The following is a 15,740-nucleotide window of genomic DNA, read 5'->3' as shown; positions in this document are numbered from 1 at the left end:
AGACACCTAGGTACTTATAGATGTCCACATATTCAAGGTCGGAGCCATCCAGGGTGGTGATGCTGGTCAGGCGTGCGGGTGCAGGCAGCGAACGGTTGAAAAGCATGCATTTGGTTTTACTAGCGTTTAAGAGCAGTTGGAGGCCACGGACGGAGTGTTGTATGGCATTGAAGCTCGTTTGGAGGTTAGATAGCACAGTGTCCAAGGACGGGCCGGAAGTATATAGAATGGTGTCGCCCGCAGCAAGATCAACATCATTGATATATACAGAGAAAAGAGTCGGCCCGAGAATTGAACCCTGTGGCACCCCCATAGAGACTGCCAGAGGACCGGACAGCATGCCCTCCGATTTGATACACTGAACTCTGTTTGCAAAGTAATTGGTGAACCAGGCAAGGCAGTCATCCGAAAAACCGAGGCTACTGAGTCTGCCGATAAGAATATGGTGATTGACTGAGTCGAAAGCCTTGGCAAGGTTGATGAAGAAGGCTGCACAGTACTGTCTTTTATCGATGGCGGTTATGATATCGTTTAGTACCTTGAGCGTGGCTGAGGTGCACCTGTGACCGGCTCGGAAACCAGATTGCACAGCGGAGAAGGTACGGTGGGATTCGAGATGGTCAGTGACCTGTTTGTTGACTTGGCTTTCGAAGACCTTAGATAGGCAGGGCAGGATGGATATAAGTCTGTAACAGTTTGGGTCCAGGGTGTCTCCCCCTTTGAAGAGGGGGATGACTGCGGCAGCTTTCCAATCCTTGGGGATCTCAGATGATATGAAAGAGAGGTTGAACAGGCTGGTAATAGGGGTTGCGACAATGGCGGCGGATAGTTTCAGAAATAGAGGGTCCAGATTGTCAAGCCCAGCTGATTTGTACGGGTCCAGGTTTTGCAGCTCTTTCAGAACATCTGCTATCTGGATTTGGGTAAAGGAGAACCTGGAGAGGCTTGGGCGAGTAGCTGCGGGGGGGGGGGCGGAGCTGTTGGCCGAGGTTGGAGTAGCCAGGCGGAAGGCATGGCCAGCCGTTGAGAAATGCTTGTTGAAGTTTTCGATAATCATGGGTTTATCGGTGGTGACCCTGTTACCTAGCCTCAGTGCAGTGGGCAGCTGGGAGGAGGTGCTCTTGTTCTCCATGGACTTCACAGTGTCCCAGAACATTTTGGAGTTGGAGCTACAGGATGCAAACTTCTGCCTGAAGAAGCTGGCCTTAGCTTTCCTGACTGACTGCGTGTATTGGTTCCTGACTTCCCTGAACAGTTGCATATCGCGGGGACTATTCGATTCTATTGCAGTCTGCCACAGGATGTTTTTGTGCTGGTCGAGGGCAGTCAGGTCTGGAGTGAACCAAGGGCTATATTTGTTCTTAGTTCTGCATTTTTTGAACGGAGCATGCTTATCTAAAATGGTGAGGAAGTTACTTTTAAAGAATGACCAGGCATCCTCAACTGACGGGATGAGGTCAATGTCCTTCCAGGATACCCGGGCCAGGTCGATTAGAAAGGCCTGCTCACAGAAGTGTTTTAGGGAGCGTTTGACAGTGATGAGGGGTGGTCGTTTGACTGCGGCTCCGTAGCGGATACAGGCAATGAGGCAGTGATCGCTGAGATCCTGGTTGAAGACAGCGGAGGTGTATTTGGAGGGCCAGTTGGTCAGGATGACATCTATGAGGGTGCCCTTGTTTACAGATTTAGGGTTGTACCTGGTGGGTTCCTTGATGATTTGTGCGAGATTGAGGGCATCTAGCTTAGATTGTAGGACTGCCGGGGTGTTAAGCATATCCCAGTTTAGGTCATCTAACAGAACAAACTCTGAAGCTAGATGGGGGGCGATCAATTCACAAATGGTGTCCAGGGCACAGCTGGGAGCTGAGGGGGGTCGGTAGCAGGCGGCAACAGTGAGAGACTTATTTCTGGAGAGAGTAATTTTTTTAAATTAGTAGTTCGAACTGTTTGGCTATGGACCTGGAAAGTATGACATTACTTTGCAGGCTATCTCTGCAGTAGACTGCAACTCCTCCCCCTTTGGCGGTTCTATCTTGACGGAAAATGTTATAGTTGGGTATGGAAATCTCAGAATTTTTGGTGGCCTTCCTGAGCCAGGATTCAGACACGGCAAGGACATCAGGGTTAGCAGAGTGTGCTAAAGCAGTGAGTAAAACAAACTTAGGGAGGAGGCTTCTGATGTTGACATGCATGAAACCAAGGCTTTTTCGATCACAGAAGTAAACAAATGAGGGTGCCTGGGGACATGCAGGGCCTGGGTTTACCTCCACATCACCCGCGGAACAGAGGAGGAGTAGTATGAGGGTGCGGCTAAAGGCTATCAAAACTAGTCGCCTAGAGCGTTGGGGACAGAGAGTAAAAGGAGCAGATTTCTGGGCATGGTAGAATATATTCAGGGCATAATGCTCAGACAGGGGTATGGTGGGGTGCGGGTACAGCGGAGGTAAGCCCAGGCACTGGGTGATGATGAGAGAGGTTGTATCTCTGGACATGCTGGTTGTAATGGGTGAGGTCACCGCATGTGTGGGAGGTGGGACAAAGGAGGTATCAGGGGTATGAAGAGTAGAACTAGGGGCTCCATTGTAAACTAAAACAATGATAACTAACCTGAACAACAGTATACAAGGCATATTGACATTTGAGAGAGACATACAGCGAGGCATACAGTAATCACAGGTGTTGAATTGGGAGAGCTAGCTAAACAGTAGGTGAGACAACAACAGCTAATCAGCTAGCACAACAACAGCAGGTAAAATGGCGTTGACTAGGCAGGGAGGGTCGGATTAACTACACACAGAGCCTGAGTGCGGCAGGGGCCGACAGATAAAACGTAAACAAGCAGAATGGAGTACCGTGATTAATGGACAGTCCAGCATGCATCCGTTATGTAGCCAAGTGATCAGTGTCCAGGGGGCAGCGGTGGATGGGACTGGCGAGTATTATCCAGGTAAAAAAAAACTGGCTGGCTGTGCAGAAGATAAAGCCGCTAGCAGTGGCTAACAATAAATAGCTTGTAGCTAGTTAGCCGGTTAGCTTCTGGAGGTTCTTGAATGTGTTCTAAAAATTAAAAATAATAGCGATTCCGTATCACATTGGGTGAGGCAGGTTACCGGAAGGTATAATCGAATAAAAAATTGAAAAGAGATTGAAAGTAAATATGAGTCCAGTGAGTGGTTGGGCTGGCTGGGGACGCGGCGATTCAGACAGTTAGCAGGCCTGTGCTAACAAGCTAACAGTTAGTAGGCCGGGGCTGAGCAAGGTAGCAGTTAGCGGACCGGGGCTAAACAAGCTAGCAGTTAGCAGGCCGAATTAGCAAGCAAGCAGATAGAAAGGGCTAGAAAGTTAGTATTTGGGGGACATCTCGATGGGGTGAGTCTGTTTATGCCTCTTCATGCGGTGACATCGATAGACCGGTCGTGGGTCCGGATATTGTAGCCCAGGAGTATGCTTCGGTGGTAGCACAGGAGCTCTGACCGGGCTAGCTTCAAGCTAAGTGGATGGAAACGCTAGCCAGGAGTAATCATCCGGGGTTGCGGTTAGCTAGTTAGCTAGTTGTGAAGATCCAGCTGAAAATGTTCCATTTGCGGTGGGAATCCGGGGATAAAATTTTAAAAATAATAATAATAATAGGTCCGTTATGCTCTGGTTAGAGTCGCGTTGTTCGAACTGGCGAGAGCTTTCCGAGCTAAATGTTAGCTGATGACCAGTTAGCTGATGACCGCTAGCAATGGTTTGCTGGTAGTTAGCTGGCTAGCTACAGTTGAGGGGTTCCGGATCCGAAGTAAATATAAGTACTTTAGAAAAAAAAGCAGATCCGCGCTACATTGGGTGAGGCGGGTTGCAGGAGAGTATTTTGAAGTTGAGGTTTAGCAAAATGTTTTAAAAGATATGCGAAGAAAAATATGTACAAAAACCGCGATATATACAAGGGACATGACACGACAAGACGTCCGACTGCTACGCCATCTTGGATGAGACATTAACACATACCACGCTGCGCTTTGGTCCTCACCTTCTTCCACCAACAGCCGTTACAGCGACACAAACAACAACACAGAGTTACACATGGAATAAACAAGCGTACAGTGTGTTCAGGTCCTGTTTTGACAGGAGATGTGCAAATTTCGGCAGACTTGATTTGCAGAAACAATTGGGAAGTGCTTAGGGAAGTTTGTCAGGGTCAGTAATGACAAAAAAATTGTATTGTCCGCAAAAGTGAAATGGCCTACTTTTATGTGAATTAATGAGGATGAACACACCTCAAGTCAAACTGATGTTAGAAAATAAAAACTAGAAAAAACTAGAAAATAATTTGAAATTGACAAATTCAAACAGCCTATAAATAAAAACAGGTAGCGGGCCTTGGTTTGAGGGCAGGGCGGATTAACTGTCCTGTTGCATTACAATCACATTTTGGAACAGTGAGAGCATTCTGACATCACATGCATAAAAAAACTCATGCTGAGGTAACAGATGGAGATATTTGGAATTCACGTATGAAAAGGTTAACGATGGTGTTGAAGTCGTGGGTGAACAGTGAGTACAGGAGAGGAATAAGCATGCAACCCTGAGGGGCCCCCATGTTGAGAAACAGCGTAGCAGATGTGTTGTTGCCTACCCTTACCACCTGGTGGCGGCCCGTCAGGAAGTCCAAAATCCAGTTGCAGATGGAGGTGTTGAGTCCCAGGCTCCTTAGCTTAATGATGAGCTTTGTGGGTACTATGGTGTTGAACGCTGATCTGTAGTCAATGAACAGCATTCTCACATAGGTGTTCCTTTTGTTCAGGTGGGAAAGGGCAGTGTGGAGTGCGATTGAGATTGCGTCATCTGTGGATCTGTTGGGGCAATATACGAATTGGACTGCGTCTAGGGTTTCTGGGATGATGGTGTTGATGTGAGCCATGACCAGCCTTTCAAAGCACTTCATGGCTTCCGACATGAGTGCTATAGGTTACCTTCACTTTCTTGGGCACAGGGACTATGGTGGTCTGCTTGAAACATGTAGATATTACAGACTCGGTCAGGGAGAGGGTAAAAATGTCAGTGAAGACACTTGGCAGTTGGTCGGCGCATGCTCTGAGTACACGTCCTGGTAATCCGCTTGTCCCCATGGCCTTGTGAATGTTGACCTGTTTAGAGGTCTTGCTCACATCAGCTACAGAGAGCGTGATCACACAGCTGTTCGGAACAGCTGGTGCTCTCATGCATAGTTCAGTGTTGCTTGCCTCGAAGCGAGCATAAAAGGCATTTAGCCCATCTGGTAGGCTTGCATCACTGGGCAGCTCGCAGCTGGGTTTCCATTTGTAGTCTGTAATAGTTTGCAAGCCCTGCCACATCTGACGAGCGTCAGAGCTGGTGTAGTAGAATTCAATCTTAGTCCTGTATTGATGCTTTGCCTGTTTGATGGTTCGTCTGAAGGCATAGCAAGTTTTGAGGGAGCGTGCAATTGGCATGCTGACTGCAGGAATGTCCACCAGAGCTGTTGACAGAAAATGTCATGTTAATTTCTCTACCATAAGCTGCCTCCAACATTGTTTTAGAGAATTTGGTAGTACGTCCAACCGGCCTCACAACTGCAGACTACGTGTAACCACGCCAGCCCAGGACCTCCACATCCAGCTTCTTCACCTGCGGGATCATATGAGACCAGCCACCCTGACAACTGATGAAACTGTAGGTTTGCATAACTGAATAATTTCTGCACAAACTGTCAGAAACCATCTCAGGAAAGCTCATCTGCATACCCATCATCCTCACCAGGGTCTTGACCTGACTGCAGTTTGGCGTAGTAACCGACTTCAGTGGGCAAATGCTCACCTTCGATGGCCACAGGCACGCTGGAGAAATGTGCTCTTCACAGATGAATACCGGTTTCAACTGTACCGGGCAGATGGCAGACAGGGTATACTGGGCAACTTTAATAGTGTATGTCGTCATGTGGGCGAGCGGTTTGCTGATGTCAACGCTGTGAACAGAGTGCCCCATGGTGGCGGTGGGGTTGTGGTATGGGCAGGTATAAGCTACAGACAACGAACACAATTGCATTTGATCAATTTACTAGGATCTGTACACAATTTCTGGAAGTTGAAAATGTCCCAGTTCTTCCGTGGCCTGCATTCTCACCAGACATGTCAAACATTGAGCATGTGTGGGATGCTCTGGATCAATGTGTACAACAGCGTGTTCCAGTTCCGGCCAATATCCAGCAACTTCGCACAGCCATGGAAGAGTAGGACAACATTCCTCAGTCCACAATCAACAGCTTGATCAAGGAGGAGATGTGTTGCTCTGCATGAAGCAAATGGTGGTCTCACCAGATACTGATTCGTTTTCTGATCCAAGCCACTACCTTTTTTTTTAAAGGTATCAGTGACCAACAGATACATATATGTACCCACAGTCATGTGAAATCCATAGATTAGGGTCTAAATTGACTGATTTCCTTACATGAACTGTAATTCAGTAAAATCTTTGAAATTGTTGAATGTTGCCTTTATATTTTTGTTCAGTGTATGTGAAAGCATTAAGACATGCATTGTAATTTTGAGTGTGGAAGAAGCGGAAAAAAATATTGTTGTCTATCAACAATGACAAGTCTACTGTATCTTGCCTATGCTGCTCTGTACCATCACTCATTCATATATCCTTATGTACATATTCTTTATCCCCTTACACTGTGTATAAGACAGTAGTTTTGGAATTGTTAGTTAGATTACTTGTTGGTTATTACTGCATTGTCGGAACTAGAAGCACAAGCATTTTGCTACACTCGCATTAACATCTGCTAACCATGTGTATGTGACAAATAAAATTTGATTTGATTTGATCTTCAAGCCTACTAGAAAATGATTCACTAAACCATAAACCTCAACCAAATCAACTAGAAACCAAAGGTCTTATCACCATCTGCAAGTCCAGAACAGACTATGGAAGGCGCACTGTACTACATAGAACCATGGCTACATGGAACTCTATTGCACATCAGGTAACTGATTCAAGCAGTAGAAGCGGGTATTAAAAAACAAATAGAAATACACTTTATGGAAAAGAGGGGACTGTGTACACATGACAAGACACGCAATCTACACACATGTGCACATGGTGTTGTATTGTAAATATGTTGTGGTGTAGTGGTGACCTGAGGGAACACACTGAATGTGTTGTTGGGTAAGATGTTATGAAACGTAATGTCATGCAGTATTTTAAACTGTATGTAACTGTCTTATGTTGCTGGACCCCATGAAGAGTAGCTGCTGTCTTGGCAGCAGTTAATGGGCATCCATCATAAATCATTTAACAAATACTATGCAATCGTTGTGCAGAAAGGTAACATAACTATTTCATTGGTCCGGAAGACAAGTGATTTCAGTGAGTACAGAATATTAATAAATGTTAAGTGTGTGGTAGGATGCAGTAGTCAGCGCATGGTTCAGCTGTTGGAATAGTCTTGTGGCTTGGGGGTAGAGGCTGGCTTTGAGACAGGTGGTCAGAGACTTGATGTTGACACTCACTGCAGCGGATCCTACTGTGCATTGCCTTCTCCAGCCTTTACGATCGGAGTCCTCTTTTAGGTAACGTGTAACTTGAATTTGGACCCCCTCATCCGTGGCATCCTGGGTTGCAAGGTTCCTCCGAATGGCTCCTATACACAAAGAAAGAACATTGAGTTACAACTGAATATCACATGGTTTTACACATGAATTTAAGTATTTTACTTAAAAGTCAAGAAAAAAAGTGTAACACATTTAATAATATTAAAACTTATTGAGATTAGAGAAATTCCTTTCTCTTGTTTTCAAATTAACTTATGGCTAGATGGCTTGCAGAGAGCTGATAGCGGTCCTCTGAGTTGAGGCAACCCGCCAGAAATGCAAAAGTGGCCTGCTAAGGGCTTTAAGCGGTCCTCTGAAAAGGGGCTACCAGCCGGAGATGTAAATCATGTCTTCAAGGCAAATGCTGCTCACCCACTGGCGGTAGGAATTTCTAACCTTGGGCAGAGGGAAAGTGCAACATTTGTGCATACCGGAGTTGGTTTGACTTTGGATAGCCTATCTGTGAGGCTAGATAGGGACCGTCAATAAATTACACAATGTAAATGGGACAATATTTTCATGTTGCACACCTTTTAGTCTCAATAAATGCTTTCAATATTGCTATATGAATTTCTACAATTTATGCTTGGTTTCATTTATATTTCTTTTACCCCTCTTTTCTCCCAATTTCGTGATTATGATTTTGTCTCATCGCTGCATCTCCCCAACAGGCTCAGGTCAAGTCATGCGTCCTCCGAAACATGACACGCCAACCCTATCACCCGATGGGAAACGGTAAAGCGGAACGCATGAACAGAACATTGTTGCAAATGTTAAAGACACTAACCGAGACACAAAAGTCAAATTGGAAGGAGTCTCTGAACAAACTGGTTTATGCCTATAACTGTACCCGTTGCGAAGTGACTGGCTATTCACCATTTTATCTTCTGTTTGGGAGATCACCCAGGCTTCCAGTTGATATGCTCTTTGGATTGTGCACAGAGGCAGGTTCCAGTAACCAGCGAGAATCCGTGGAGAACTGGAAACGAGGGATGGAAGAAGCATACGCCATTGCAAATGAAAATGCTCAGAAAGCCGCTGAAAGAAGTAAGAAGTACTATGACACTAAAGTTAGGAGTTCAGTGCTACAGCCTGGCGAGCGAGTTCTGATTAAAAACCTGACACCAAGAGGAGGACCAGGAAAACTCCGTAACTATTGGGAAGATACAATTCACACAGTGGTGAGACAAATGGGTTCAGACCTGCCGATTTATGAATTGAGACCAGAAAAGGGTAGGGGACGCTCCAGGGTCCTGCACAGAAATCTGCTCATGTCCTGTGACCACTTACCTTTTGAGACACAACCAGAAATGACCAAAGTGGACAAAAGTCAGAAAACGAGGAGACACCAGCCTGCATCATAGACTCTAGATTCTGATGAAGATAGTGGGGATGAATATGACCTTCATCATGAGCCGCTACAGGTTCCCACATCTCCTACAGTACCTGAGGAGAGGAATGCTGAACCAGCGAGAGAGTGGGAACACAGGCCCTCAACAGTGAAACAGACAGTTGCAGTGCCAGTCCCTGATACGCTACCAGCACAGCCTCTTGTTGAAAAGCGGCGGGAGGAGACAACAACAGTTAAAGACCTGCCTGCTGAGGAGATTAACTTGCCTGCTGAAAATTTGCCTGATGATCGTCCACCAAGTGCCTTTCCTTCATATACTGATGCTGCTGAACCTGAGGAATCAGCCTACCAGCTGCCACAAAGAGAGAGACACCCTCCAAGACGTATCACCTATGATCAGCTTGGTATCCCTTCCTGCTACAGTATACAGCCACAGCCACAGTTGTTCCCTGTCTACTCTGCACCAGGACTGGTTCCATGGCTGCCATCACTACAGCAATGTTACTTTCAGCCACCTTACATGTATGGGCTTCAGCAAACATGAGGCTACAGAGTTGACATGTTTGACCATGGACTACTGTCAGATTTCACAGACTGTCAAAAGAGACCATTTGCAGACTATGCATATAGATCACTAAAATTGATGGACTGTTGATCAATAGTATGAGAAATACTGCTTATGTTATATAGCTGGTCAACAGATATGGACTGTGAATATAACTTGTTAGTTATATTTGAACTGTGACCCTTGACCTCTGCTGAAGTACTATCTGTGATCTGTGATCTACGAAATGCTTTTAATCTATGAGCCGGAGATCGATTGCTCTGGTCTCCACCCATATTCCTGGGGAATATCGCGGTCTTTTCTCATTGAACTATACGTTGAATTGAGAATACAACACCGTATCACTGTCGTGATTATTTCTCCCCTGTTTTCAGGTACTTTATTGATGATAAAAATAGTAATTTAAATGTTATAACTAGCGAACATGTCCAGAGTGTTTAAGGTGTGTTTTAGTAACGTCTTGAGGAAGTTAGAGTTAAGTTTGAAGAGAGTAATATTAGCCCTGCTCGGTTGAAGTGAAGGATAGCATCGTACTGAGAGTAGCTGCCATTTTATGTTGATTGTGAATGAACATGCGTGTTGGTAATAAGATATTTTGCTGTGTTATTTGTATAATGGGTTTTCTGTTATGTAATGTGTTACTTTTGTGAAATGATTGAACTATACGTTGAATTGAGAATACAACACCGTATCACTGTCGTGATTATTTCTCCCCTGTTTTCAGGGGCGTAACATAAACACCGTTCAACTGACGACCGGAGTCAACCTGCATGCGCCCGGCCGGCCACAAGGAGTCGCTAGAGCGCGATGAGCCATGTAAAGTCCCTCCAGCCAATTGTACGCCGCCCTATGGGACTCCCGGTCACAGCTGGTAATGACACAGCCTTGGATTGGTCTAAAGTTGGCATTCATAGAAAAGTAACTATGCATGAGAATGTTTGTCCTCCATGCAAACTTTAGTCCATGCATATGAAGAATTTCTAGTGGTTGAAGTATTGTTTTGCAAGCTGGTAAGTACATATTTTATGCAAATAGGGTATATGATGACACTCTTACTCATCAAACACAATAACAAGATGCAGCCATTTGCAATTAGTGAGAAGAATGAAAATCTATGTGTTTTATTTTTGGAATAATTAGACAGGAATCTATTCCTATTCCGCCCACACCTCTAGAGAAATGTGATACATTTTTCCATTGCTCTCTCTTTTAGAAACTGCCATGAAGTTATAATGCTTGCTCACACTGCAGTTTTATGACAGGTCTGATTTATAAGGGGAAACGTGAGTATGTGTTCTTTTCAGAAATGGCACAATAATTTAGAATATATTTAGTGTTATAAATGAGGGCACAAAATGCTAACTTTTGAGGAAAAACTGGTGCACAAAAGTTTTGTGGTATATTCTATACACAACGTTTATAAATGAGGCACCATATCTCCCTGATCTTTTAATTATACTACCTGACCGGGCTTGCCCTCCTCCTCAACAAGTGGTGGGGTGCAGTTAGCCTTCTGATAGCTCTTGTTGTTTTTTTAACTCCTTCAGTTTGATCTGATGATTTGATAAATTCGTCTATCAGTGGGCTGAAATTTAACTAGTGGCTGCTGCCTGTTGCTGACATTGTGTAAAACTTTCTTCCACACAAATAAACTACACAGAAAATGGTCACCCATGGACGGTCGCAGATTACCCCTGGCAATGGAACGGTTAGATAACGGTCCTGGTGGGAAGAAATTAGGATAGCAGCACTGCTGCCATACCATCCGCAATATCATCATTATTTTCCTTCTAAATGCAATTCATGTGAGATTTATATTTTTTTTTGTCAAGAGTTGCGCAGTTCAGGTAAAACAAGTGTTAAATAATGTATTATCATTCTGACGGAGCTCCATGAAATACTATCCTAGCCTAGCTGCTTACACTGACCGCCCGTCTCGATTTGAACCCTCTACTCATTGCGCACGTGAGTAGACTACAACGGTAACGGTAAAAAAAGAAGAAAAAATAGGGTTTCTATTATGAGCAGTAAACCAGGTCATGTAGCATATTGTCTACTGCAGTAGTGTACATTCTCTACTGGAATAATTTGCAGACGCCGGGGGTGTGGTCTCTGACATCAACACGCGCTGCTCTACTCCCTAGGTCTGGCTCGAGGTCTGGACCAGGCAAGCGTCATTATATCGGACCATATGGACGTCTGCTTTTATATCCTGTATTTTAATAAACAAGTCGCACAAATTGGATAACGAATAGAAGGCACGGATAGAAGGCAAGAGCATCGAAAGAGAGGCAAGTTTGTTCTGCATTTTCGCAGAGTAGGCTACCACTCGAGTTTCAGCATGCTGCTCTGAAGTTCCTATTCGCCAAGTCACGTTTTGTAAGTGATATGTTTCCTGCTTTCATTTTATATTGTAAAATGAAATGTAATATACAATATTAGCCAGATACTATGGAACCCATATATTTAAATGTTCGATTTTTCTTATATCTGTAGGCCTGCATTCTGTATTAGTTTAACTATAAATCATCCTTATATTGCTTCCTACAATAGTGATTCAAATAATGACATAATGATAATAGTACTACTATGTTTGTATTTTTTTTTGTACCATATTTCATGTCATAATAATGAGTCTAATGATCATGTAACTTTGATGACGTTTCCAGGTAGGGCTGGCTGGGAGAGAGAGGGCTGTCTGAGAGTATGCTGGACTGGATGCCTCGGCCTGTCAGCTCTGCAGTGGAGTCATATTATTCAGGTACAGGAGGGAGCCAGATTCCCGTGTTGTGTGTTCATCGTGCTGACACTATTAGACAGACAAGAGGGGTGGAGCTTTAGAGGTGGACCTAACCAAGGACAACTGTCTGGTTTCTTCTCAGTGTATGGGGCAGTTTCTCACCTGATGCTGAAGGGATCCTTCCAATGTTGACTCTTTGATCTTCCCTTCAACCCAAGGGCTTCTAAATGACTAGACTACAGAGGGGAGTGCTAAAGTATTAGGTCTCGCTGAGGCATTGGATTGAAGTTTGCAAAGTAAAAACAGCAGACGTGAGTGAGTGGCACAGGAGATCTCAGTTGGAGCCTGCCTTGAGGACCTATCTATGAGCCTATGACTGTGGCCATGACAGCCTCCGACAGCAGCTTCCAGTACCGTGCGCTCTTTGAGTACAAACGGGAACGTGGTGATGACATCAGCCTCCAGCCGGGGGACGTCCTGACGGTCCTGAAAGCCTCCCTAAAGGACTACCAGGAAGGGGACGAGCGCAGCCCCAAGGGATGGCTGCACGGCACCAACGAGCGGACCAAGGAGAAGGGCGACTTTCCTGGGACGTTTGTGGAGTATGCAGGGGTGGTGAGGCAGGTGCTGCCTGTGGTCAAGCCCTGGCCCAGGCCCGTACCCCCAACCCCTGGGGGAACACAGAGCAGTGTCGGGCCCGGGCCCCAGCCTCCAGGGGCCACTGCAGCAGGAGGTGAGTGTTGGGACTGGGGCTAGGGCATGCCAAGACCACTCCATTCAGAAACATGGAGACTGGTAAATGTTTGAGCTATCTGTTATGAACTGTTAAATGCAATTTAATGGTGCTTTGCTTTACTGTTGGTCGGGTAATCTATTCCGCTAGGGTTTTATTCTGATGCTGGACCAGAGGTGTACAGTAACACTGACTGAATGGCAGCCTGTCTGTTGGGTCATTTACATTTACATTACATTTAAGTCATTTAGCAGACGCTCTTATCCAGAGCGACTTACAAATTGGTGCGTTCACCTTAAGACATCCAGTGGAACAGCCACTTTACAATAGTGCATCTAAATCTTTTAAGGGGGGTGAGAAGGATTACTTTATCCTATCCTAGGTATTCCTTAAAGAGGTGGGGTTTCAGGTGTCTCCGGAAGGTGGTGATTGACTCCGCTGTCCTGGCGTCGTGAGGGAGTTTGTTCCACCATTGGGGGGCCAGAGCAGCGAACAGTTTTGACTGGGCTGCGCGGGAACTGTACTTCCTCAGTGGTAGGGAGGCGAGCAGGCCAGAGGTGGATGAACGCAGTGCCCTTGTTTGGGTGTAGGGCCTGATCAGAGCCTGGAGGTACTGAGGTGCCGTTCCCCTCACAGCTCCGTAGGCAAGCACCATGGTCTTGTAGCGGATGCGAGCTTCAACTGGAAGCCAGTGGAGAGAGCGGAGGAGCGGGGTGACGTGAGAGAACTTGGGAAGGTTGAACACCAGACGGGCTGCAGCGTTCTGGATGAGTTGTAGGGGTTTAATGGCACAAGCAGGGAGCCCAGCCAACAGCGAGTTGCAGTAATCCAGACGGGAGATGACAAGTGCCTGGATTAGGACCTGCGCCGCTTCCTGTGTGAGGCAGGGTCATTCCATTTGATTTCAATCACTTTTTGAACGCACCACTTTTGATTTGAACATAGCTTTCCATACAGATTTTCCCACGGTAGAAGTGGTCAGAAAGCATCTTTTTATTGTTGGAGGTGCTCAATGACCCGTTTTGACCCGTTTTGCATACCCAATCATAACATGAGACATCCATGTCTTCATCACTGGAAAAGATTAAAGGTTGAGTTTGACATCATGAAAAAGCTTACAAACAGGGTTGTCAAACTATTTAATAATTTCTTGATTATTATAATTTTACTTAACTCTAACGTCAATTATAAAAAAAACGTGTAGACTCCAGTGTTTTTTTGTGTGCATATGCTGTTGGTTAAACCCTCATTTACATAATCTGAAGTGTATGTGTTGTGCCCACCATCAATTGAGACACCGCAGGGTCGTTCCATATGATTTCAATCACTTTCTGACTGAACCCCTTTTGATTTGAACAAAATCTTCCATACATGTTTTCCCATGGTAGAAGTGGTCAGACAGTGACTTTTTGGACCTTTAATACCAAAACATTCAGGAGATAGAGGTGCATAAAGTTGACCCATTTCACAAGAAGTCATTTCCATGTAAAAGGACCCTTGAGCACCAACATGTGAAGTCTATAGCAGTATATCAAATTTTGTGTCAAATGAAAGTTAACAACCTACATTTTTGAGAAATTAAGGCATATATATATTTTCTTTTTTTTTTAACCATTTTACATCCTAGAAATTACAAATAAGCAAAAGCTTTGATTTCTGGTCATGGGCAATTCCACATGAACAGAACTACGCTTTGATTCAGTTATTTTTACATTAAATGTATGCCAAACAAAAACCATTGGTTTCAAAGTTTAACAAATCATACAACTCTATGCACAAGGACTGCTTTTAACAATTTCCACAGGACATTTTTACAAAAACTGCAGATACAAACTGTGGTAACGGAATAACTGTAAAATCTCTCCGGTTTTTATGTGACCATTTTGTCTGCAGAAATAATGGGGTGTTAGCTATGAGATGGAACTTGAGTTTGAAAATATCTATTTTGGTTATTGAACTACAGTAATGAAGTGGATTTACACCAGGTAACAGAATTACGGTGATGGAATTACATCATGGGTCTCTGATCTGTCCTACAAAAAAAATCATAATTCTGGATATGAATGTCATTTTCCTCATGTTTGGACCTCACAACGCCCCATAGCACAGTAGAGTACAATGCAGTACAATACTACACAGCGGAATAGTGTTCAGTAGAGTACATTCCAATATACTGTACTATACTTTTCTTTACTGTACTGTACTGTACAGTATAACTGTATCGTATTGGACTGTACTGTGCTCTACTCACTGTATATTACTGTACTGTATTGTACTGTACTCTACTGTGCTCTACTCACTGTACTGTACTGTAGTATACTGTGGTATCCAAACGTGTGAAACATATGTCTATGATAAGTTCAGATTTGGTCCAATCTGGTCCGTCTGTGGATGTTAACATCAAGGCCAGAGTGGACTGACCAACTTTCCAATGTTTATCGATTTCCGGTGTCAGTCGGTCGGTGCTAAGTATGTGAGGCTGCTGACTACAGTACATTACAAGAGAGGGGGCTTATGGGAAGGTGTCAATAAGAGCTGGTTGAGGTGACATGAACTGGAGAGTGAGAGAGAGAGGGAGAGAGAGGAGGAGGGGTTGCTGAACATAACAGTATGACAGTGGAAGTACTGTAGCAGGTGACCCAATTGGGGTTTGTGACCATTATGATTGTCCATTGTAGCCAATTCAGTTGCAGTAATTCCATTACAGATTTGTTTGGTACGAGTTGTAATCACTTAATAATTAATGAACAAAATTGATA

The 15,740-nt window shown here is 44.6% G+C and overlaps 1 protein-coding gene across 1 annotated transcript in view; it reads left to right on the top strand.

The window, feature by feature from the left end:
• The first annotated feature begins 12,183 nt into the window (after positions 1-12,183).
• The window catches only part of pik3r3b (phosphoinositide-3-kinase, regulatory subunit 3b (gamma)), a 301,873-nt gene continuing 298,316 nt past the window's right edge, over positions 12,184-15,740 (top strand). Inside the window, exon 1 of the mRNA XM_029686795.2 lies at positions 12,184-12,981. Coding sequence (XP_029542655.1) covers positions 12,621-12,981 — 361 coding nt within the window. The 5' untranslated portion in view covers positions 12,184-12,620. The remainder of the gene's footprint in view (positions 12,982-15,740) is intronic.

The sequence above is a fragment of the Oncorhynchus nerka genome, linkage group LG17, assembly GCF_034236695.1.
Source record: "Oncorhynchus nerka isolate Pitt River linkage group LG17, Oner_Uvic_2.0, whole genome shotgun sequence".
NCBI lineage: Eukaryota > Metazoa > Chordata > Actinopteri > Salmoniformes > Salmonidae > Oncorhynchus > Oncorhynchus nerka.
Note: the sequence above shows the minus strand (reverse complement) of the source record. Positions and strands in the feature narration are given on the sequence as shown.